Source organism: Petromyzon marinus, unplaced genomic scaffold (genome assembly GCF_048934315.1).
Source record: "Petromyzon marinus isolate PM22_M1 ecotype Great Lakes invasive population unplaced genomic scaffold, UKy_Petmar_22M1.pri1.0 PM_G_Scaffold_366, whole genome shotgun sequence".
In the NCBI taxonomy this organism is placed as follows: domain Eukaryota; kingdom Metazoa; phylum Chordata; class Hyperoartia; order Petromyzontiformes; family Petromyzontidae; genus Petromyzon; species Petromyzon marinus.
Genome location: NW_027422946.1, coordinates 1 through 26,464, shown reverse-complemented (window position 1 = coordinate 26,464; position 26,464 = coordinate 1). Strand labels below are relative to the sequence as shown.

The 26,464-nt window shown below is 41.3% G+C and overlaps 1 protein-coding gene across 1 annotated transcript; it reads left to right on the top strand.

Moving 5' to 3' along the window:
* The first annotated feature begins 176 nt into the window (after positions 1-176).
* On the top strand, positions 177-26,207 carry LOC142915910 (uncharacterized). Its single transcript, XM_076061536.1, has 2 exons — positions 177-318; positions 24,636-26,207. The coding sequence occupies exons 1-2, from the start codon at positions 268-270 to the stop codon at positions 26,205-26,207; spliced, it is 1,623 nt and encodes a 540-aa protein (XP_075917651.1). The 5' UTR covers positions 177-267.
* Positions 26,208-26,464: the final 257 nt, after the last annotated feature.

Here is a 26,464-nt window from a genome sequence, read left to right as displayed (position 1 = left end):
CCACCCCCGCCTTGGAGCCAATCAGGTTTCGTTCCCTCCTACCCACGTGACACGAGATTTTTTTTTATCCCGCTAAATTATTTTGGCGTCTCGCCCTCCTCGCTACGCCTTGGAGCCAATCAGGTTTGAGTCCTCTCTACCCACGTGACGTGATATGTTTTTCCCGCCAAATTTTTTGTGACTCCTTTTCCTCGGCCAGGCGCCGTTTTTAAAGTCGTGAGGTGCGGTTTTGATATTTTTTTTATTTCGGAGCAGAAATTAACGACGATGACGACCCCCCAGGGGTGCGAGATCGCCTCTCGTGAGGGAAAACGTGAGGTAAAAAGTGGCCTCAAATGTCCAGCCCGTGATTCGCAGATAGTTTACAAATGCACTGTTGAGTTTATGGGCAGTGATGAGTCTATGGGACAGTGCTGAGTCTATGGGGCAGTGCTGAGTCTATGGGGACAGTGTTGAGTCTATGGGGCAGTGCTGAGTCTATGGCACAGTGATGAGTCTATGGGACAGTGCTGAGTCTATGGGACAGTGCTGAGTCTATGGCACAGTGCTGAGTCTATGGGACAGTGCTGAGTCTATGGGACAGTGCTGAGTCTATGGGACAGTGTTGAGTCTATGGGACAGTGCTGAGTCTATGGGACAGTGTTGAGTCTATGGGACAGTGCTGAGTCTATGGGACAGTGCTGAATCTATGGGACAGTGGTGGGTCTATGGGGCAGTGCTGAGTCTATGGGACAGTGCTGAGTCTATGGGACAGTGCTGAGTCTATGGGGCAGTGCTGAGTCTATGGGACAGTGCTGAGTCTATGGGACAGTGCTGAGTCTATGGGACAGTGCTGAGTCTATGGGGCAGTGCTGAGTCTATGGGACAGTGTTGAGTCTATGGGGCAGTGTTGAGTCTATGGGACAGTGCTGAGTCTATGGGGCAGTGCTGAGGCTATGGTCATTGACAAAATACAAACGATTTAATTTGTGAATAGTTTACCTCGTGAGGGGCATAAGATGTGCCAGTATTCGTCGAGATGACTGTTTTCTTTACACCCCGCGAGTCATTTATTGCTTAAAGGAGACATCGTGGAGGGAAACAATGGGAGTGATATAAAACTACATCTGTGTGCTTTGTGGTTGTTCCTACACGAATGTAGACTGTAGTAATGGTTATTAACCAGAGTGTACTGACAGTCTATAATGTAGACTGTAGTAATGGTTATTAAGTATGGTGAGTGTACTGACAGTCTATAATGTAGACTGTAGTAATGGTTATTAAGTATGGTGAGTGTACTGACAGTCTATAATGTAGACTGTAGTAATGGTTATTAAGTATGGTGAGTGTACTGACAGTCTATAATGTAGACTGTAGTAATGGTTATTAACCAGAGTGTACTGACAGTCTATAATGTAGACTGTAGTAATGGTTATTAAGTATGGTGAGTGTACTGACAGTCTATAATGTAGTCTGTAGCCTGGTTATTAAGTATGGTGAGTGTACTGACAGTCTATAATGTAAACTGTAGCCTGGTTATTAAGTATGGTGAGTGTACTGAGAGTCTATAATGTAGACTGTAGTAATGGTTATTAATTCTGGGTGAGTGTACTGACAGTCTATAATGTAGACTGTAGTAATGGTTATTAAGTATGGTGAGTGTACTGATAGTCTATAATGTAGACTGTAGTAATGGTTATTAAGTATGGTGAGTGTACTGACAGTCTATAATGTAGACTGTAGTAATGGTTATTAAGTATGGTGAGTGTACTGACAGTCTATAATGTAGACTGTAGTAATGGTTATTAAGTATGGTGAGTGTACTGAGAGTCTATAATGTAGACTGTAGCCTGGTTATTAAGTATGGTGAGTGTACTGACAGTCTATAATGCAAACTGTAGCCTGGTTATTAAGTATGGTGAGTGTACTGAGAGTCTATAATGTAGACTGTAGTAATGGTTATTAATTCTGGGTGAGTGTACTGACAGTCTATAATGTAGACTGTAGTAATGGTTATTAAGTATGGTGAGTGTACTGATAGTCTTTAATGTAGACTGTAGTAATGGTTATTAAGTATGGTGAGTGTACTGACAGTCTATAATGTAGACTGTAGTAATGGTTATTAAGTATGGTGAGTGTACTGACAGTCTATAATGTAGACTGTAGTAATGGTTATTAAGTATGGTGAGTGTACTGACAGTCTATAATGTAGACTGTAGTAATGGTTATTAACCAGAGTGTACTGACAGTCTATAATGTAGACTGTAGTAATGGTTATTAAGTATGGTGAGTGTACTGACAGTCTATAATGTAGTCTGTAGCCTGGTTATTAAGTATGGTGAGTGTAATGACAGTCTATAATGTAGACTGTAGTAATGGTTATTAAGTATTGTGAGTGTACTGACAGGCTATAATGTAGACTGTAGCCTGGTTATTAAGTATGGTGAGTGTACTGACAGTCTATAATGTAGACTGTAGCCTGGTTATTAAGTATGGTGAGTGTACTGATAGTCTATAATGTAGACTGTAGTAATGGTTATTAAGTATGGTGAGTGTACTGACAGTCTATAATGTAGACTGTAGTAATGGTTATTAAGTATGGTGAGTGTACTGACAGTCTATAATGTAGACTGTAGTAATGGTTATTAAGTATGGTGAGTGTACTGACAGCCTATAATGCAAACTGTAGCCTGGTTATTAAGTATGGTGAGTGTACTGAGAGTCTATAATGTAGACTGTAGTAATGGTTATTAATTCTGGGTGAGTGTACTGACAGTCTATAATGTAGACTGTAGTAATGGTTATTAAGTATGGTGAGTGTACTGATAGTCTTTAATGTAGACTGTAGTAATGGTTATTAAGTATGGTGAGTGTACTGACAGTCTATAATGTAGACTGTAGTAATGGTTATTAAGCTGAGTGAGTGTACTAGCAGTCTATAATGTAGACTGTAGCCTGGTTATTAAGCTGGGTGAGTACTGAAAGTCTATAATGTAGACTGTAGTAATGGTTATTAAGTATGGTGAGTGTACTGACAGTCTATAATGTAGACTGTAGTAATGGTTATTAAGCTGAGTGAGTGTACTGACAGTTTATAATGTAGACTGTAGTAATGGTTATTAAGCTGAGTGAGTGTACTGACAGTTTATAATGTAGACTGTAGTAATGGTTATTAAGTATGGTGAGTGTACTGAGAGTCTATAATGTAGACTGTAGCCTGGTTATTAAGTATGGTGAGTGTACTGACAGTCTATAATGTAAACTGTAGCCTGGTTATTAAGTATGGTGAGTGTACTGAGAGTCTATAATGTAGACTGTAGTAATGGTTATTAATTCTGGGTGAGTGTACTGACAGTCTATAATGTAGACTGTAGTAATGGTTATTAAGTATGGTGAGTGTACTGATAGTCTATAATGTAGACTGTAGTAATGGTTATTAAGTATGGTGACTGTACTGACAGTCTATAATGTAGACTGTAGTAATGGTTATTAAGTATGGTGAGTGTACTGACAGTCTATAATGCAAACTGTAGCCTGGTTATTAAGTATGGTGAGTGTACTGAGAGTCTATAATGTAGACTGTAGTAATGGTTATTAATTCTGGGTGAGTGTACTGACAGTCTATAATGTAGACTGTAGTAATGGTTATTAAGTATGGTGAGTGTACTGATAGTCTTTAATGTAGACTGTAGTAATGGTTATTAAGTATGGTGAGTGTACTGACAGTCTATAATGTAGACTGTAGTAATGGTTATTAAGCTGAGTGAGTGTACTAGCAGTCTATAATGTAGACTGTAGCCTGGTTATTAAGCTGGGTGAGTGTACTGAAAGTCTATAATGTAGACTGTAGTAATGGTTATTAAGTATGGTGAGTGTACTGACAGTCTATAATGTAGACTGTAGTAATGGTTATTAAGTATGGTGAGTGTACTGACAGTCTATAATGTAGACTGTAGTAATGGTTATTAAGTATGGTGAGTGTACTGACAGTCTATAATGTAGACTGTAGTAATGGTTATTAACCAGAGTGTACTGACAGTCTATAATGTAGACTGTAGTAATGGTTATTAAGCTGAGTGAGTGTACTGACAGTCTATAATGTAGACTGTAGCCTGGTTATTAAGCTGAGTGTACTGACAGTCTATAATGTAGACTGTAGTAATGGTTATTTATTATGGTGAGTGTACTGACAGTCTATAATGTAGACTGTAGTAATGGTTATTAAGTATGGTGAGTGTACTGACAGTCTATAATGTAGACTGTAGTAATGGTTATTAACCTGAGTGAGTTTACTGACAGTCTATAATGTAGACTGTAGTAATGGTTATTAAGTATGGAGAGTGTACTGACAGTCTATAATGTAGACTGTAGTAATGGTTATTAAGCTGAGTGAGTGTACTGACAGTCTATAATGTAGACTGTAGCCTGGTTATTAAGCTGAGTGTACTGACAGTCTATAATGTAGACTGTAGTAATGGTTATTTATTATGGTGAGTGTACTGACAGTCTATAATGTAGACTGTAGTAATGGTTATTAAGTATGGTGAGTTTACTGACAGTCTATAATGTAGACTGTAGTAATGGTTATTAACCTGAGTGAGTGTACTGACAGTCTATAATGTAGACTGTAGCCTGGTTCTTAACCTTGGTGAGTGTACTGACAGTCTATAATGTAGACTAGTAATGGTTATTAACCTGAGTGAGTGTACTGACAGTCTATAATGTAGACTGTAGCCTGGTTATTCAGCTGGATGAGTGTACTGACAGTCTATAATGTAGACTGTAGCCTGGTTATTAAGTATGGTGAGTGTACTGACAGTCTATAATGTAGACTGTAGTAATGGTTATTAAGCTGAGTTAGTGTACTGACAGTCTATAATGTAGACTGTAGCCTGGTTATTAAGCTGAGTGTACTGACAGTCTATAATGTAGACTGTAGTAATGGTTATTTATTATGGTGAGTGTACTGACAGTCTATAATGTAGACTGTAGTAATGGTTATTAAGTATGGTGAGTGTACTGACAGTCTATAATGTAGACTGTAGCCTGGTTCTTAACCTTGGTGAGTGTACTGACAGTCTATAATGTAGACTAGTAATGGTTATTAACCTGAGTGAGTGTACTGACAGTCTATAATGTAGACTGTAGTAATGGTTATTAAGCTGAGTGAGTGTACTGACAGTCTATAATGTAGACTGTAGCCTGGTTATTCAGCTGGGTGAGTGTACTGACAGTCTATAATGTAGACTGTAGCCTGGTTATTAAGCTGGGTGAGTGTACTGAAAGTCTATAATGTAGACTGTAGTAATGGTTATTAAGTATGGTGAGTGTACTGACAGTCTATAATGTAGACTGTAGTAATGGTTATTAAGTATGGTGAGTGTACTGACAGTCTATAATGTAGACTGTAGTAATGGTTATTAAGTATGGTGAGTGTACTGACAGTCTATAATGTAGACTAGTAATGGTTATTAACCTGAGTGAGTGTACTGACAGTCTATAATGTAGACTGTAGTAATGGTTATTAAGCTGAGTGAGTGTACTGACAGTCTATAATGTAGACTGTAGCCTGGTTATTCAGCTGGGTGAGTGTACTGACAGTCTATAATGTAGACTGTAGCCTGGTTATTAAGCTGGGTGAGTGTACTGAAAGTCTATAATGTAGACTGTAGTAATGGTTATTAAGTATGGTGAGTGTACTGACAGTCTATAATGTAGACTGTAGTAATGGTTATTAAGTATGGTGAGTGTACTGACAGTCTATAATGTAGACTGTAGTAATGGTTATTAAGTATGGTGAGTGTACTGACAGTCTATAATGTAGACTGTAGTAATGGTTATTAACCAGAGTGTACTGACAGTCTATAATGTAGACTGTAGTAATGGTTATTAAGTATGGTGAGTGTACTGACAGTCTATAATGTAGTCTGTAGCCTGGTTATTAAGTATGGTGAGTGTACTGACAGTCTATAATGTAAACTGTAGCCTGGTTATTAAGTATGGTGAGTGTACTGAGAGTCTATAATGTAGACTGTAGTAATGGTTATTAAGCTGAGTGAGTGTACTGACAGTTTATAATGTAGACTGTAGTAATGGTTATTAAGTATGGTGAGTGTACTGAGAGTCTATAATGTAGACTGTAGCCTGGTTATTAAGTATGGTGAGTGTACTGACAGTCTATAATGTAAACTGTAGCCTGGTTATTAAGTATGGTGAGTGTACTGAGAGTCTATAATGTAGACTGTAGTAATGGTTATTAATTCTGGGTGAGTGTACTGACAGTCTATAATGTAGACTGTAGTAATGGTTATTAAGTATGGTGAGTGTACTGACAGTCTATAATGTAGACTGTAGTAATGGTTATTAAGTATGGTGAGTGTACTGACAGTCTATAATGTAGACTGTAGTAATGGTTATTAAGTATGGTGAGTGTACTGAGAGTCTATAATGTAGACTGTAGCCTGGTTATTAAGTATGGTGAGTGTACTGACAGTCTATAATGTAAACTGTAGCCTGGTTATTAAGTATGGTGAGTGTACTGAGAGTCTATAATGTAGACTGTAGTAATGGTTATTAATTCTGGGTGAGTGTACTGACAGTCTATAATGTAGACTGTAGTAATGGTTATTAAGTATGGTGAGTGTACTGATAGTCTTTAATGTAGACTGTAGTAATGGTTATTAAGTATGGTGAGTGTACTGACAGTCTATAATGTAGACTGTAGTAATGGTTATTAAGCTGAGTGAGTGTACTAGCAGTCTATAATGTAGACTGTAGCCTGGTTATTAAGCTGGGTGAGTGTACTGAAAGTCTATAATGTAGACTGTAGTAATGGTTATTAAGTATGGTGAGTGTACTGACAGTCTATAATGTAGACTGTAGTAATGGTTATTAAGTATGGTGAGTGTACTGACAGTCTATAATGTAGACTGTAGTAATGGTTATTAAGTATGGTGAGTGTACTGACAGTCTATAATGTAGACTGTTGTAATGGTTATTAAGTATGGTGAGTGTGCTGACAGTCTATAATGTAGACTGTAGCCTGGTTATTAAGTATGGTGAGTGTACTGACAGTCTATAATGTAGACTGTAGTAATGGTTAAGTATGGTGAGTGTACTGACAGTCTATAATGTAGACTGTAGTAATGGTTATTAACCTGAGTGAGTTTACTGACAGTCTATAATGTAGACTGTAGTAATGGTTATTAAGTATGGAGAGTGTACTGACAGTCTATAATGTAGACTGTAGTAATGGTTATTAAGCTGAGTGAGTGTACTGACAGTCTATAATGTAGACTGTAGCCTGGTTATTAAGCTGAGTGTACTGACAGTCTATAATGTAGACTGTAGTAATGGTTATTTATTATGGTGAGTGTACTGACAGTCTATAATGTAGACTGTAGTAATGGTTATTAAGTATGGTGAGTGTACTGACAGTCTATAATGTAGACTGTAGTAATGGTTATTAACCTGAGTGAGTTTACTGACAGTCTATAATGTAGACTGTAGTAATGGTTATTAAGTATGGAGAGTGTACTGACAGTCTATAATGTAGACTGTAGTAATGGTTATTAAGCTGAGTGAGTGTACTGACAGTCTATAATGTAGACTGTAGCCTGGTTATTAAGCTGAGTGTACTGACAGTCTATAATGTAGACTGTAGTAATGGTTATTTATTATGGTGAGTGTACTGACAGTCTATAATGTAGACTGTAGTAATGGTTATTAAGTATGGTGAGTTTACTGACAGTCTATAATGTAGACTGTAGTAATGGTTATTAACCTGAGTGAGTGTACTGACAGTCTATAATGTAGACTGTAGCCTGGTTCTTAACCTTGGTGAGTGTACTGACAGTCTATAATGTAGACTAGTAATGGTTATTAACCTGAGTGAGTGTACTGACAGTCTATAATGTAGACTGTAGCCTGGTTATTCAGCTGGATGAGTGTACTGACAGTCTATAATGTAGACTGTAGCCTGGTTATTAAGTATGGTGAGTGTACTGACAGTCTATAATGTAGACTGTAGTAATGGTTATTAAGCTGAGTTAGTGTACTGACAGTTTATAATGTAGACTGTAGTAATGGTTATTAAGTATGGTGAGTGTACTGAGAGTCTATAATGTAGACTGTAGCCTGGTTATTAAGTATGGTGAGTGTACTGACAGTCTATAATGTAAACTGTAGCCTGGTTATTAAGTATGGTGAGTGTACTGAGAGTCTATAATGTAGACTGTAGTAATGGTTATTAATTCTGGGTGAGTGTACTGACAGTCTATAATGTAGACTGTAGTAATGGTTATTAAGTATGGTGAGTGTACTGACAGTCTATAATGTAGACTGTAGTAATGGTTATTAAGTATGGTGAGTGTACTGACAGTCTATAATGTAGACTGTAGTAATGGTTATTAAGTATGGTGAGTGTACTGAGAGTCTATAATGTAGACTGTAGCCTGGTTATTAAGTATGGTGAGTGTACTGACAGTCTATAATGTAAACTGTAGCCTGGTTATTAAGTATGGTGAGTGTACTGAGAGTCTATAATGTAGACTGTAGTAATGGTTATTAATTCTGGGTGAGTGTACTGACAGTCTATAATGTAGACTGTAGTAATGGTTATTAAGTATGGTGAGTGTACTGATAGTCTTTAATGTAGACTGTAGTAATGGTTATTAAGTATGGTGAGTGTACTGACAGTCTATAATGTAGACTGTAGTAATGGTTATTAAGCTGAGTGAGTGTACTAGCAGTCTATAATGTAGACTGTAGCCTGGTTATTAAGCTGGGTGAGTGTACTGAAAGTCTATAATGTAGACTGTAGTAATGGTTATTAAGTATGGTGAGTGTACTGACAGTCTATAATGTAGACTGTAGTAATGGTTATTAAGTATGGTGAGTGTACTGACAGTCTATAATGTAGACTGTAGTAATGGTTATTAAGTATGGTGAGTGTACTGACAGTCTATAATGTAGACTGTTGTAATGGTTATTAAGTATGGTGAGTGTGCTGACAGTCTATAATGTAGACTGTAGCCTGGTTATTAAGTATGGTGAGTGTACTGACAGTCTATAATGTAGACTGTAGTAATGGTTAAGTATGGTGAGTGTACTGACAGTCTATAATGTAGACTGTAGTAATGGTTATTAACCTGAGTGAGTTTACTGACAGTCTATAATGTAGACTGTAGTAATGGTTATTAAGTATGGAGAGTGTACTGACAGTCTATAATGTAGACTGTAGTAATGGTTATTAAGCTGAGTGAGTGTACTGACAGTCTATAATGTAGACTGTAGCCTGGTTATTAAGCTGAGTGTACTGACAGTCTATAATGTAGACTGTAGTAATGGTTATTTATTATGGTGAGTGTACTGACAGTCTATAATGTAGACTGTAGTAATGGTTATTAAGTATGGTGAGTGTACTGACAGTCTATAATGTAGACTGTAGTAATGGTTATTAACCTGAGTGAGTTTACTGACAGTCTATAATGTAGACTGTAGTAATGGTTATTAAGTATGGAGAGTGTACTGACAGTCTATAATGTAGACTGTAGTAATGGTTATTAAGCTGAGTGAGTGTACTGACAGTCTATAATGTAGACTGTAGCCTGGTTATTAAGCTGAGTGTACTGACAGTCTATAATGTAGACTGTAGTAATGGTTATTTATTATGGTGAGTGTACTGACAGTCTATAATGTAGACTGTAGTAATGGTTATTAAGTATGGTGAGTTTACTGACAGTCTATAATGTAGACTGTAGTAATGGTTATTAACCTGAGTGAGTGTACTGACAGTCTATAATGTAGACTGTAGCCTGGTTCTTAACCTTGGTGAGTGTACTGACAGTCTATAATGTAGACTAGTAATGGTTATTAACCTGAGTGAGTGTACTGACAGTCTATAATGTAGACTGTAGCCTGGTTATTCAGCTGGATGAGTGTACTGACAGTCTATAATGTAGACTGTAGCCTGGTTATTAAGTATGGTGAGTGTACTGACAGTCTATAATGTAGACTGTAGTAATGGTTATTAAGCTGAGTTAGTGTACTGACAGTCTATAATGTAGACTGTAGCCTGGTTATTAAGCTGAGTGTACTGACAGTCTATAATGTAGACTGTAGTAATGGTTATTTATTATGGTGAGTGTACTGACAGTCTATAATGTAAACTGTAGTAATGGTTATTAAGTATGGTGAGTGTACTGACAGTCTATAATGTAGACTGTAGCCTGGTTCTTAACCTTGGTGAGTGTACTGACAGTCTATAATGTAGACTAGTAATGGTTATTAACCTGAGTGAGTGTACTGACAGTCTATAATGTAGACTGTAGTAATGGTTATTAAGCTGAGTGAGTGTACTGACAGTCTATAATGTAGACTGTAGCCTGGTTATTCAGCTGGGTGAGTGTACTGACAGTCTATAATGTAGACTGTAGCCTGGTTATTAAGTATGGTGAGTGTACTGACAGTCTATAATGTAGACTGTAGTAATGGTTATTAAGTATGGTGAGTGTACTGACAGTCTAGAATGTAGACTGTAGCCTGGTTATTCAGCTGGGTGAGTGTACTGACAGTCTATAATGTAGACTGTAGTAATGGTTATTAAGTATGGTGAGTGTACTGACAGTCTATAATGTAGACTGTAGCCTGGTTGTTAAGTACGGTGAGTGTACTGACAGTCTATAATGTAGACTGTAGTAATGGTTATTAAGCTGAGTGAGTGTACTGACAGTCTATAATGTAGGCTGTAGTAATGGTTATTAAGTATGGTGAGTGTACTGACAGTCTATAATGTAGACTGAAGCCTGGTTATTAAGTATGGTGAGTGTACTGACAGTCTATAATGTAGGCTGTAGTAATGGTTATTAAGCTGAGTGTACTGACAGTCTATAATGTAGACTGTAGTAATGGTTATTTATTATGGTGAGTGTACTGACAGTCTATAATGTAGACTAGTAATGGTTATTAAGTATGGTGAGTTTACTGACAGTCTATAATGTAGACTGTAGTAATGGTTATTAACCTGAGTGAGTGTACTGACAGTCTATAATGTAGACTGTAGCCTGGTTATTCAGCTGGGTGAGTGTACTGACAGTCTATAATGTAGACTAGTAATGGTTATTAAGTATGGTGAGTGTACTGACAGTCTATAATGCAGACTGTAGTAATGGTTATTAAGTATGGTGAGTGTACTGACAGTCTAGAATGTAGACTGTAGCCTGGTTATTCAGCTGGGTGAGTGTACTGACAGTCTATAATGTAGGCTGTAGTAATGGTTATTAAGTATGGTGAGTGTACTGACAGTCTATAATGTAGACTGAAGCCTGGTTATTAAGTATGGTGAGTGTACTGACAGTCTATAATGTAGACTGTAGTAATGGTTATTAAGCTGAGTGAGTGTACTGACAGTCTATAATGTAGACTAGTAATGGTTATTAAGTATGGTGAGTTTACTGACAGTCTATAATGTAGACTGTAGTAATGGTTATTAACCTGAGTGAGTGTACTGACAGTCTATAATGTAGACTGTAGCCTGGTTATTCAGCTGGGTGAGTGTACCAACAGTCTATAATGTAGACTGTAGCCTGGTTATTCAGCTGGGTGAGTGTACTGACAGTCTATAATGTAGACTAGTAATGGTTATTAAGTATGGTGAGTGTACTGACAGTCTATAATGCAGACTGTAGTAATGGTTATTAAGTATGGTGAGTGTACTGACAGTCTAGAATGTAGACTGTAGCCTGGTTATTCAGCTGGGTGAGTGTACTGACAGTCTATAATGTAGGCTGTAGTAATGGTTATTAAGTATGGTGAGTGTACTGACAGTCTATAATGTAGACTGAAGCCTGGTTATTAAGTATGGTGAGTGTACTGACAGTCTATAATGTAGACTGTAGTAATGGTTATTAAGCTGAGTGAGTGTACTGACAGTCTATAATGTAGACTAGTAATGGTTATTAAGTATGGTGAGTTTACTGACAGTCTATAATGTAGACTGTAGTAATGGTTATTAACCTGAGTGAGTGTACTGACAGTCTATAATGTAGACTGTAGCCTGGTTATTCAGCTGGGTGAGTGTACCAACAGTCTATAATGTAGACTGTAGCCTGGTTATTAAGAATGGTGAGTGTACTGACAGTCTATAATGCAGACTGTAGTAATGGTTATTAAGTATGGTGAGTGTACTGACAGTCTAGAATGTAGACTGTAGCCTGGTTATTCAGCTGGGTGAGTGTACTGACAGTCTATAATGTAGGCTGTAGTAATGGTTATTAAGTATGGTGAGTGTACTGACAGTCTATAATGTCGACTGAAGCCTGGTTATTAAGTATGGTGAGTGTACTGACAGTCTATAATGTAGACTGTAGTAATGGTTATTAAGCTGAGTGAGTGTACTGACAGTCTATAATGTAGGCTGTAGTAATGGTTATTAAGTATGGTGAGTGTACTGACAGTCTATAATGTAGACTGTAGCCTGGTTATTAAGCTGAGTGTACTGACAGTCTATAATGTAGACTGTAGTAATGGTTATTTATTATGGTGAGTGTACTGACAGTCTATAATGTAGACTAGTAATGGTTATTAAGTATGGTGAGTTTACTGACAGTCTATAATGTAGACTGTAGTAATGGTTATTAACCTGAGTGAGTGGTCTGACAGTCTATAATGTAGACTGTAGCCTGGTTATTCAGCTGGGTGAGTGTACTGACAGTCTATAATGTAGACTAGTAATGGTTATTAACCTGAGTGAGTGTACTGACAGTCTATAATGTAGACTGTAGTAATGGTTATTAAGCTGAGTGAGTGTACTGACAGTCTATAATGTAGACTGTAGCCTGGTTATTCAGCTGGGTGAGTGTACTGACAGTCTATAATGTAGACTGTAGCCTGGTTATTAAGAATGGTGCGTGTACTGACAGTCTATAATGTAGACTGTAGTAATAGTTATTAAGTATGGTGAGTGTACTGACAGTCTATAATGTAGACTGTAGCCTGGTTATTCAGCTGGGTGAGTGTACTGACAGTCTAGAATGTAGACTGTAGCCTGGTTATTCAGCTGGGTGAGTGTACTGACAGTCTATAATGTAGACTGTAGTAATGGTTATTAAGTATGGTGAGTATACTGACAGTCTATAATGTAGACTGTAGCCTGGTTATTAAGTATGGTGAGTGTACTGACAGTCTATAATGTAGACTGTAGTAATGGTTATTAAGCTGAGTGAGTGTACTGACAGTCTATAATGTAGGCTGTAGTAATGGTTATTAAGTATGGTGAGTGTACTGACAGTCTATAATGTCGACTGAAGCCTGGTTATTAAGTATGGTGAGTGTACTGACAGTCTATAATGTAGACTGTAGTAATGGTTATTAAGCTGAGTGAGTGTACTGACAGTCTATAATGTAGGCTGTAGTAATGGTTATTAAGTATGGTGAGTGTACTGACAGTCTATAATGTAGACTGTAGCCTGGTTATTAAGTATGGTGAGTTTACTGACAGTCTATAATGTAGACTGTAGCCTGGTTATTAAGCTGAGTGTACTGACAGTCTATAATGTAGACTGTAGTAACGGTTATTTATTATGGTGAGTGTACTGACAGTCTATAATGTAGACTAGTAATGGTTATTAAGTATGGTGAGTTTACTGACAGTCTATAATGTAGACTGTAGTAATGGTTATTAACCTGAGTGAGTGTACTGACAGTCTATAATGTAGACTGTAGCCTGGTTCTTAACCTTGGTGAGTGTACTGACAGTCTATAATGTAGACTGTAGTAATAGTTATTAAGTATGGTGAGTGTACTGACAGTCTATAATGTAGACTGTAGTAATGGTTATTAAGTATGGTGAGTGTACTGACAGTCTAGAATGTAGACTGTAGTAATGGTTATTAAGCTGAATGAGTGTACTGACAGTCTATAATGTAGACTGTAGTAATGGTTATTAAGTATGGTGAGTGTACTGGCAGTCTATAATGTAGACTGTAGTAATGGTTATTTATTATGGTGAGTGTACTGACAGTCTATAATGTAGACTGTAGTAATGGTTATTAAGTATGGTGAGTGTACTGACAGTCTATAATGTAGACTGTAGCCTGGTTCTTAACCTTGGTGAGTGTACTGACAGTCTATAATGTAGACTAGTAATGGTTATTAACCTGAGTGAGTGTACTGACAGTCTATAATGTAGACTGTAGTAATGGTTATTAAGCTGAGTGAGTGTACTGACAGTCTATAATGTAGACTGTAGCCTGGTTATTCAGCTGGGTGAGTGTACTGACAGTCTATAATGTAGACTGTTGTAATGGTTATTAAGTATGGTGAGTGTACTGGCAGTCTATAATGTAGACTGTAGTAATGGTTATTAAGTATGGTGAGTGTACTGGCAGTCTATAATGTAGACTGTAGTAATGGTTATTAAGTATGGTGAGTGTACTGACAGTCTATAATGTAGACTGTAGTAATGGTTATTAAGCTGAGTGAGTGTACTGACAGTCTATAATGTAGGCTGTAGTAATGGTTATTAAGCTGAGTGTACTGACAGTCTATAATGTAGACTGTAGTAATGGTTATTTATTATGGTGAGTGTACTGACAGTCTATAATGTAGACTAGTAATGGTTATTAAGTATGGTGAGTTTACTGACAGTCTATAATGTAGACTGTAGTAATGGTTATTAACCTGAGTGAGTGTACTGACAGTCTATAATGTAGACTGTAGCCTGGTTATTCAGCTGGGTGAGTGTACTGACAGTCTATAATGTAGACTAGTAATGGTTATTAAGTATGGTGAGTGTACTGACAGTCTATAATGCAGACTGTAGTAATGGTTATTAAGTATGGTGAGTGTACTGACAGTCTAGAATGTAGACTGTAGCCTGGTTATTCAGCTGGGTGAGTGTACTGACAGTCTATAATGTAGGCTGTAGTAATGGTTATTAAGTATGGTGAGTGTACTGACAGTCTATAATGTAGACTGAAGCCTGGTTATTAAGTATGGTGAGTGTACTGACAGTCTATAATGTAGACTGTAGTAATGGTTATTAAGCTGAGTGAGTGTACTGACAGTCTATAATGTAGACTAGTAATGGTTATTAAGTATGGTGAGTTTACTGACAGTCTATAATGTAGACTGTAGTAATGGTTATTAACCTGAGTGAGTGTACTGACAGTCTATAATGTAGACTGTAGCCTGGTTATTCAGCTGGGTGAGTGTACCAACAGTCTATAATGTAGACTGTAGCCTGGTTATTCAGCTGGGTGAGTGTACTGACAGTCTATAATGTAGACTAGTAATGGTTATTAAGTATGGTGAGTGTACTGACAGTCTATAATGCAGACTGTAGTAATGGTTATTAAGTATGGTGAGTGTACTGACAGTCTAGAATGTAGACTGTAGCCTGGTTATTCAGCTGGGTGAGTGTACTGACAGTCTATAATGTAGGCTGTAGTAATGGTTATTAAGTATGGTGAGTGTACTGACAGTCTATAATGTAGACTGAAGCCTGGTTATTAAGTATGGTGAGTGTACTGACAGTCTATAATGTAGACTGTAGTAATGGTTATTAAGCTGAGTGAGTGTACTGACAGTCTATAATGTAGACTAGTAATGGTTATTAAGTATGGTGAGTTTACTGACAGTCTATAATGTAGACTGTAGTAATGGTTATTAACCTGAGTGAGTGTACTGACAGTCTATAATGTAGACTGTAGCCTGGTTATTCAGCTGGGTGAGTGTACCAACAGTCTATAATGTAGACTGTAGCCTGGTTATTAAGAATGGTGAGTGTACTGACAGTCTATAATGCAGACTGTAGTAATGGTTATTAAGTATGGTGAGTGTACTGACAGTCTAGAATGTAGACTGTAGCCTGGTTATTCAGCTGGGTGAGTGTGCTGACAGTCTATAATGTAGGCTGTAGTAATGGTTATTAAGTATGGTGAGTGTACTGACAGTCTATAATGTCGACTGAAGCCTGGTTATTAAGTATGGTGAGTGTACTGACAGTCTATAATGTAGACTGTAGTAATGGTTATTAAGCTGAGTGAGTGTACTGACAGTCTATAATGTAGGCTGTAGTAATGGTTATTAAGTATGGTGAGTGTACTGACAGTCTATAATGTAGACTGTAGCCTGGTTATTAAGCTGAGTGTACTGACAGTCTATAATGTAGACTGTAGTAATGGTTATTTATTATGGTGAGTGTACTGACAGTCTATAATGTAGACTAGTAATGGTTATTAAGTATGGTGAGTTTACTGACAGTCTATAATGTAGACTGTAGTAATGGTTATTAACCTGAGTGAGTGGTCTGACAGTCTATAATGTAGACTGTAGCCTGGTTATTCAGCTGGGTGAGTGTACTGACAGTCTATAATGTAGACTAGTAATGGTTATTAACCTGAGTGAGTGTACTGACAGTCTATAATGTAGACTGTAGTAATGGTTATTAAGCTGAGTGAGTGTACTGACAGTCTATAATGTAGACTGTAGCCTGGTTATTCAGCTGGGTGAGTGTACTGACAGTCTATAATGTAGACTGTAGCCTGGTTATTAAGAATGGTGCGTGTACTGACAGTCTATAATGTAGACTGTAGTAATAGTTATTAAGTATGGTGAGTGTACTGACAGTCTATAATGTAGACTGTAGCCTGGTTATTCAGCTGGGTGAGTGTACTGACAGTCTAGAATGTAGACTGTAGCCTGGTTATTCAGCTGGGTGAGTGTACTGACAGTCTATAATGTAGACTGTAGTAATGGTTATTAAGTATGGTGAGTATACTGACAGTCTATAATGTAGACTGTAGCCTGGTTATTAAGTATGGTGAGTGTACTGACAGTCTATAATGTCGACTGAAGCCTGGTTATTAAGTATGGTGAGTGTACTGACAGTCTATAATGTAGACTGTAGTAATGGTTATTAAGCTGAGTGAGTGTACTGACAGTCTATAATGTAGGCTGTAGTAATGGTTATTAAGTATGGTGAGTGTACTGACAGTCTATAATGTAGACTGTAGCCTGGTTATTAAGTATGGTGAGTTTACTGACAGTCTATAATGTAGACTGTAGCCTGGTTATTAAGCTGAGTGTACTGACAGTCTATAATGTAGACTGTAGTAACGGTTATTTATTATGGTGAGTGTACTGACAGTCTATAATGTAGACTAGTAATGGTTATTAAGTATGGTGAGTTTACTGACAGTCTATAATGTAGACTGTAGTAATGGTTATTAACCTGAGTGAGTGTACTGACAGTCTATAATGTAGACTGTAGCCTGGTTCTTAACCTTGGTGAGTGTACTGACAGTCTATAATGTAGACTGTAGTAATGGTTATTAAGTATGGTGAGTGTACTGGCAGTCTATAATGTAGACTGTAGTAATGGTTATTTATTATGGTGAGTGTACTGACAGTCTATAATGTAGACTGTAGTAATGGTTATTAAGTATGGTGAGTGTACTGACAGTCTATAATGTAGACTGTAGCCTGGTTCTTAACCTTGGTGAGTGTACTGACAGTCTATAATGTAGACTAGTAATGGTTATTAACCTGAGTGAGTGTACTGACAGTCTATAATGTAGACTGTAGTAATGGTTATTAAGCTGAGTGAGTGTACTGACAGTCTATAATGTAGACTGTAGCCTGGTTATTCAGCTGGGTGAGTGTACTGACAGTCTATAATGTAGACTGTTGTAATGGTTATTAAGTATGGTGAGTGTACTGGCAGTCTATAATGTAGACTGTAGTAATGGTTATTAAGTATGGTGAGTGTACTGGCAGTCTATAATGTAGACTGTAGTAATGGTTATTAAGTATGGTGAGTGTACTGACAGTCTATAATGTAGACTGTAGTAATGGTTATTAAGCTGAGTGAGTGTACTGACAGTCTATAATGTAGGCTGTAGTAATGGTTATTAAGCTGAGTGTACTGACAGTCTATAATGTAGACTGTAGTAATGGTTATTTATTATGGTGAGTGTACTGACAGTCTATAATGTAGACTAGTAATGGTTATTAAGTATGGTGAGTTTACTGACAGTCTATAATGTAGACTGTAGTAATGGTTATTAACCTGAGTGAGTGTACTGACAGTCTATAATGTAGACTGTAGCCTGGTTATTCAGCTGGGTGAGTGTACTGACAGTCTATAATGTAGACTGAAGCCTGGTTATTAAGTATGGTGAGTGTACTGACAGTCTATAATGCAGACTGTAGTAATGGTTATTAAGTATGGTGAGTGTACTGACAGTCTAGAATGTAGACTGTAGCCTGGTTATTCAGCTGGGTGAGTGTACTGACAGTCTATAATGTAGGCTGTAGTAATGGTTATTAAGTATGGTGAGTGTACTGACAGTCTATAATGTAGACTGAAGCCTGGTTATTAAGTATGGTGAGTGTACTGACAGTCTATAATGTAGACTGTAGTAATGGTTATTAAGCTGAGTGAGTGTACTGACAGTCTATAATGTAGACTAGTAATGGTTATTAAGTATGGTGAGTTTACTGACAGTCTATAATGTAGACTGTAGTAATGGTTATTAACCTGAGTGAGTGTACTGACAGTCTATAATGTAGACTGTAGCCTGGTTATTCAGCTGGGTGAGTGTACCAACAGTCTATAATGTAGACTGTAGCCTGGTTATTCAGCTGGGTGAGTGTACTGACAGTCTATAATGTAGACTAGTAATGGTTATTAAGTATGGTGAGTGTACTGACAGTCTATAATGCAGACTGTAGTAATGGTTATTAAGTATGGTGAGTGTACTGACAGTCTAGAATGTAGACTGTAGCCTGGTTATTCAGCTGGGTGAGTGTACTGACAGTCTATAATGTAGGCTGTAGTAATGGTTATTAAGTATGGTGAGTGTACTGACAGTCTATAATGTAGACTAGTAATGGTTATTAAGTATGGTGAGTTTACTGACAGTCTATAATGTAGACTGTAGTAATGGTTATTAACCTGAGTGAGTGTACTGACAGTCTATAATGTAGACTGTAGCCTGGTTATTCAGCTGGGTGAGTGTACCAACAGTCTATAATGTAGACTGTAGCCTGGTTATTAAGAATGGTGAGTGTACTGACAGTCTATAATGCAGACTGTAGTAATGGTTATTAAGTATGGTGAGTGTACTGACAGTCTAGAATGTAGACTGTAGCCTGGTTATTCAGCTGGGTGAGTGTGCTGACAGTCTATAATGTAGGCTGTAGTAATGGTTATTAAGTATGGTGAGTGTACTGACAGTCTATAATGTCGACTGAAGCCTGGTTATTAAGTATGGTGAGTGTACTGACAGTCTATAATGTAGACTGTAGTAATGGTTATTAAGCTGAGTGAGTGTACTGACAGTCTATAATGTAGGCTGTAGTAATGGTTATTAAGTATGGTGAGTGTACTGACAGTCTATAATGTAGACTGTAGCCTGGTTATTAAGCTGAGTGTACTGACAGTCTATAATGTAGACTGTAGTAATGGTTATTTATTATGGTGAGTGTACTGACAGTCTATAATGTAGACTAGTAATGGTTATTAAGTATGGTGAGTTTACTGACAGTCTATAATGTAGACTGTAGTAATGGTTATTAACCTGAGTGAGTGGTCTGACAGTCTATAATGTAGACTGTAGCCTGGTTATTCAGCTGGGTGAGTGTACTGACAGTCTATAATGTAGACTAGTAATGGTTATTAACCTGAGTGAGTGTACTGACAGTCTATAATGTAGACTGTAGTAATGGTTATTAAGCTGAGTGAGTGTACTGACAGTCTATAATGTAGACTGTAGCCTGGTTATTCAGCTGGGTGAGTGTACTGACAGTCTATAATGTAGACTGTAGCCTGGTTATTAAGAATGGTGCGTGTACTGACAGTCTATAATGTAGACTGTAGTAATAGTTATTAAGTATGGTGAGTGTACTGACAGTCTATAATGTAGACTGTAGCCTGGTTATTCAGCTGGGTGAGTGTACTGACAGTCTAGAATGTAGACTGTAGCCTGGTTATTCAGCTGGGTGAGTGTACTGACAGTCTATAATGTAGACTGTAGTAATGGTTATTAAGTATGGTGAGTGTACTGACAGTCTATAATGTAGACTGTAGCCTGGTTATTAAGTATGGTGAGTGTACTGACAGTCTATAATGTAGACTGTAGTAATGGTTATTAAGCTGAGTGAGTGTACTGACAGTCTATAATGTAGGCTGTAGTAATGGTTATTAAGTATGGTGAGTGTACTGACAGTCTATAATGTCGACTGAAGCCTGGTTATTAAGTATGGTGAGTGTACTGACAGTCTATAATGTAGACTGTAGTAATGGTTATTAAGCTGAGTGAGTGTACTGACAGTCTATAATGTAGGCTGTAGTAATGGTTATTAAGTATGGTGAGTGTACTGACAGTCTATAATGTAGACTGTAGCCTGGTTATTAAGTATGGTGAGTTTACTGACAGTCTATAATGTAGACTGTAGCCTGGTTATTAAGCTGAGTGTACTGACAGTCTATAATGTAGACTGTAGTAACGGTTATTTATTATGGTGAGTGTACTGACAGTCTATAATGTAGACTAGTAATGGTTATTAAGTATGGTGAGTTTACTGACAGTCTATAATGTAGACTGTAGTAATGGTTATTAACCTGAGTGAGTGTACTGACAGTCTATAATGTAGACTGTAGCCTGGTTCTTAACCTTGGTGAGTGTACTGACAGTCTATAATGTAGACTGTAGTAATAGTTATTAAGTATGGTGAGTGTACTGACAGTCTATAATGTAGACTGTAGTAATGGTTATTAAGTATGGTGAGTGTACTGACAGTCTAGAATGTAGACTGTAGTAATGGTTATTAAGCTGAATGAGTGTACTGACAGTCTATAATGTAGACTGTAGTAATGGTTATTAAGTATGGTGAGTGTACTGGCAGTCTATAATGTAGACTGTAGTAATGGTTATTTATTATGGTGAGTGTACTGACAGTCTATAATGTAGACTGTAGTAATGGTTATTAAGTATGGTGAGTGTACTGACAGTCTATAATGTAGACTGTAGCCTGGTTCTTAACCTTGGTGAGTGTACTGACAGTCTATAATGTAGACTAGTAATGGTTATTAACCTGAGTGAGTGTACTGACAGTCTATAATGTAGACTGTAGTAATGGTTATTAAGCTGAGTGAGTGTACTGACAGTCTATAATGTAGACTGTAGCCTGGTTATTCAGCTGGGTGAGTGTACTGACAGTCTATAATGTAGACTGTTGTAATGGTTATTAAGTATGGTGAGTGTACTGGCAGTCTATAATGTAGACTGTAGTAATGGTTATTAAGTATGGTGAGTGTACTGACAGTCTATAATGTAGACTGTAGTAATGGTTATTAAGCTGAGTGAGTGTACTGGCAGTCTATAATGTAGACTGTAGCGGTACGTAGCTAACCGTGCTAATTGTGTTTTGGTTGCATTTTGCACAATTATAATCGTACAATATGGCACCAATCTTTAGCACGAATGTTCAGTTTTATCCTGAACATTCAGCTCTGACACTTTCAGTGAATACCTGAAATGATTTCCATTGAGAATGTCAATCTCTTGACGCTTAAGGGGAAAATACCCCGGTGGGTTATGACCACGCGATGCCTCGCATTCACCAAGACAATGCAGTGAATGTGCTAGGGGAAAGTAAGCACATTAAGAGCAAATATCCTAAAAAATTTTTTTTTATAAAACTTGACCATAACGTACTCTTTGGCTTTTTCGGTGAAGTCACATAACGGCCAGCATGGTTTTTTTTCCCTCCAAATGTTTTTGTAATCTGTGCACATGACCTGATGAAACGAATAACCTTTTTTATTTAAATAACCCACGTGACAGATCCAACTCATCTCTCTTCTTAAACTATAAACTAGTTTTCTATTTTATTGTACAAGGTAAGGACCACTGAGCTATGTAGCGTTTTTTCACAAGCGACCTGCCCATCACAAATGAAAGCTCAACACAAAGTGACTTCATCGTGTGGAAATGTATTGCAGTTAAATATTTTAAATGCGTGATGTTAATTCTAAATCTGGAGGGGGGGAAACCGGAGGAACCAGAAACAAATCCACGTGACCACGAGGCGAGAGACACTCACACTCCAAATATACTACCAGCAGCTCCACTGTCAACAACAACAACCGCAGTTCGCCACCAAGTGGCGGTGACGTCACCACGACGCTTGTGCCAGGCCATGTGCACCTTGAGGCCACGTGAAATGTCGAACGCCCGCTGGCAGGAGGTCACGGGGCAGACCCAGGTGCCACGGGTCGACTGACTGAGACGACTGGCTGATGCACCACCTGTGCCCCCTACTGTGCCAACTTGCTGTCCTCAACGGATGGCACCTCAGCCAGCCAATCACAGTGGGTGACTTCCTCCAATATTTGAGGCACCGCAACCTCAGCAGGGTCATCCCCACTTTGTCCCACGTTTTCCTGGCTGAGGGATTTCCCCTTTCCCAGGACCTCAGGAATGCTCAGAAAATCTGCAAACCTGTTCCTGGGGGTCGGATATTGGATCACCGTTCTTTCCCCTAATGACGGTAATAGGTGTGGCGCTGCAGGTTACTTTTTTGATGGAGTTAAATAGAGATTTGTGATCGCGGGCCACTGAGGCAGACTCCATCTCCTCAGCAACCCGCGACCACCACCCATCCTTGCAGCGCCTCACGGCTCCCCGAACCTCCGAGCGAAGGCTGCGGTAAGCCTCCTCATTCTCCGACGTGGGACGCTGTAGCCGATGAGAGTGGGCCTGTCGATTTTTCTCAGCCAGCTTGAACACCTCCTCTTGTCAGCCAGGGTCTCTGGGGAGGTCTGGACCGTGTACCCAAAGCAGCCATTGCAACTACATGAGCTACAGTCCTAAACCTCGCCCATTTCCCCTCGACATCAAGAGGAGTGGGAGGCGATGCCAATCCCAGCCGCAAGCGATGATGAAATTCTCGTTTGTAACTTTCATCAGCTAGCTGAGACCATGCCACTAAGGGTTTGAATGGGGTCCTGGGTGTACACCCACCACCGGAGTGGAAGAATTGCAGGTGCATCTTACAGATGACAAGTCGATGGTCAGTGGGCAGATCAGCTCCACGGTCGGTCCTGGTGTCAAGGACATGGGCTCGCATTCGCTGTTCCGTCACTATGTAGTCCAGCAGATGTTCTTGCTTGGACCCGGCATGCATCCATGATGTGGTGTGGATGCTCCGATGCCGGAACAGTGTGTTGGTAATTACAAGCCCATGGGCTGCACAAAAATTTAGCAGCCTCCTGCCGTTGTTATTGAGCTGATCTGCCCGATGCCTTCCAATTACTCCAGACCAGGTGCCAGCATCATGACTAACTTGGGCATTGAAGTCACCCAACAAGATGACTATCCCGAGGGGCCACTTTAGCCAGCACCTGTGACAGGAGGTCATAGAAGGCATTTGACTCATTGGCCTTGCTTGCATCCCTCCACGGATGTTCGTCTTTGGTGGGGGCATAAGTTACCATGACCACCACTCCTCGCCTGTGGTTGATGGGAAGGCGAGCCCAAAGTAGCCTGGAGCTTACAGCTTCCCACACCTCATCACCACGCTCCCACAGCCCTTCATTCTTTTATTCAGAAAAAGAGCCACACCCTGTTGTTTGGCAGTCTCCTGCCCCGTATAGAGGACTGTCCACCCCTCATGGTGGCAGGAGCCAGAGCCGGTCCACAGGACCTCCTTATTACCACAGAGATCCAGGCGGTACCGGTCCAGCTCTTGACAGAGGAGTGGCAGCCTCTCCTCCGCAGTGAGCATTCGAACATTCCACGTGGCCACACGTAGTGTTTTTTTTGTTGTTTTTGGAGGAGCCCCGAGAGGAAGGATTCAGTCTCCTGGCTCCGCCAAATGGGGTTTGGTCAGGAGACGTCATAGACGCCTGTCCCCCCGGGGCCTCCGGCACAAGCTTATTTATAAAATGTTGTGGTCGTGGTTTAGTGGTAATTAATTGGAGGTGGAGGGGTTTCCAGCCCTTCACACCTGTCCAGAGCCCCCACTTAGCCACTGTGGTGGTTACAAACGCCATGAGGGGAAAGGCCAATCCGAATTGGCCCCCCCCCCCGGCACTGCCCACGGCAGCATTGCCCGTCCGGCACCACAAGGAGGTAGGGGGTTGTTTTGCCGGACACCACCACCATTACCACCACTACTACCACCAACACTACCACCACCATTACACCACCACTACTACCACCACCACTAGCACCACCACCACTTCCACCACTTCCACCATTACCACCACTACTACCATACACTACCATCACTACCACCACCACCATTACCACCACTACTACCAGCAACACTACCACCACCATTACACCACCACTACTACCACCACCACTAGCACCATCACCACCACCACTTCTACCGCCACTTCCACCATTACCACCACCACCACCACTACTACCATACACTACCATCACTACCACCAATACCACCACCACCACTACTACCGTACACTACAATCACTACCATCACCACCACCATTACCAACATCACTACAATCACTGACCACCACCGCTACCACCAATACCACCACCACTACCAGGACGTTTGCGTGCTGAATGCTGGAATCTGATCCCGCGTCTCCTCCCTCTCCTCCGGCCCTCCCCCCTCACCAGTGGCCTCCCAGACGGCCTCCCCCGGCCCGGGCCCCGGCCCCGGCCATGGCCACGGCCGCCCCCTCCGTGAGGGCTCGCTCCTCCTGGCCCATCCGGGTGCCCAAGCGCTCCGCGGACGACGCCGGAGGAGGAGGAGCCGAGTCCCACGCGGCGCCCTCCAAGGTCGCTCGCCCGCTCCACGACGACGACGCTGGGGGGCCGGGGCCCGCGCCGGGGCCTCCCCGCCACGACCGTCATCTTCGTCGCCCCGTGACGTTCCGGGCTCTCGAGGGGGGGCGCCGCTGCCGGGAGACTCCGGCGGCGGCGGCGCCCCCCCAGGAGAGCTTCCGTGGCGGCGGCGGCGGCAGTGGCGGCGCCCGGACGACGCCGACGCCGGGAATCGGCCCGAGGGTCGCCCCGGAGCGCGGAGACGGCGGCGGAGAGTCGGGGCCGGCGCTTGGCGCTGACGAGGCAGCGGGCGAGGAGGAGGCGGAGGAGGAGGAGGCGGAGAGACGCAGGGAGGCCGCGTTTGGACCGCGTGCGGCGTGGAAGAGACACTTCGACTTTTGGTGGCAGGGCGTGGGCAGGAGGGCGAGCAGCAGGAGGGGCGGAGGAGGAGGCGGAGCGAGAGGAGAAGGAGGGGAAGAGGAGGCCGAGGCGGCGATGAAGGCGGAGGAGGAAGAGGAGGAGGAGGTTTTGACCGGGCAGTCGTCGCTAAGCAAGCGGCGGGAGGCGGCGGCGGCGGATTGCCCGGCGGGACCGAATCCCGATCCCTGCCCGGGCTCCTCTACCTGCCGCGCTCCTCCGCCTCCTAAGCCTCCTCCGCCTCCTTCTCCTCCGCCGCCGCTGGCGGCGGCGGCGGTCGCGGGCAAGCGGCGCTCGGCCCCGCGTGGGGCGACGTTCCACTTCTCCTCGCTGATGACGCGGCCGCTGGCTGAGCCGCCGCCACCGCCCACCGGGAGGCGCCGGGGTCGCGCCCTGGAGAAGCAGCGACGGAAACAAATTCAGCAACAATACCGGCAGCAGAGAGCGTCGTCATCGTCGTCCAGCTGTTGGTCGTTCTCGGACGCATCGTCGTCGTCGTCGTCTTCATCGCCGGAGGAGGTGGTGGAGGGTGACGAGGTGAAGGAGCGGAGGGACGAGGAGGAGGTGGTGGAGGGTAACGAGGTGAAGGAGCGGAGGGACGAGGAGGAGGAGGAGGTGGTGGAGTCTACGGGGGGCGTCCGCAGGCTGTTGCTGAAGTTTTGCGTCAGTCGCCTGCAGCCGAGCATTGACAGAGCACAAGACGATGGGGAGGTGGCGGACAACGAGGAGGAGAACGAGGAGGAGGAGAGGAAGACGAGGAGGAGGAGGAGGAAGAAGAAGAGGACGAGGAGGAGGAGGAGGAGGAGGGGACTACGGAGATCACGCAGTGCAGCCGATGATGGCGACTGCAAGTCGGGCGACGAGATGGAGGAGGAGGAGGCGGAGGAGGAGAGGGTGGCGAGTCTCAAGAGGATGGAGGAGTGCCGGATTCTCAAGCAGATAGACGACATCATGGCTGAGATACCCCAGCTGGAGGGGAGATGCAGGGTGAGGAGGAGGAGGAGATGAGGTGTAGGGTGGTGAGGAGGGGCTGGGTGGTGAGGTGTAGGGTGGTGAGGAGGGGCTGGGTGGTGAGGTGTAGGGTGGTGAGGAGGGGCTGGGTTGTGAGGTGTAGGGTGGTGAGGAGGGGCTGGGTGGTGAGGTGTAGGGTGGTGAGGAGGAGGGTGAGGAGACTCCAGGGCAGCGGGTGAGGGCGTTGGGAGTGGCTCACTCGCTCGGACACTCAGTCACTCACTCAGTCACTCACTCAGTCACTCACTCAGACA

Coding starts and splice junctions, on each gene's coding strand:
- LOC142915910 (XM_076061536.1), top strand. CDS start 268: ATGACGACCCCCCAGGGGTGCGAGATCGCCTCTCGTGAGGGAAAACGT. Junction 319..24,635: donor CTCGTGAGGGAAAACGTGAG/GTAAAAAGTGGC, acceptor CCCCCTCACCAG/TGGCCTCCCAGACGGCCTCC.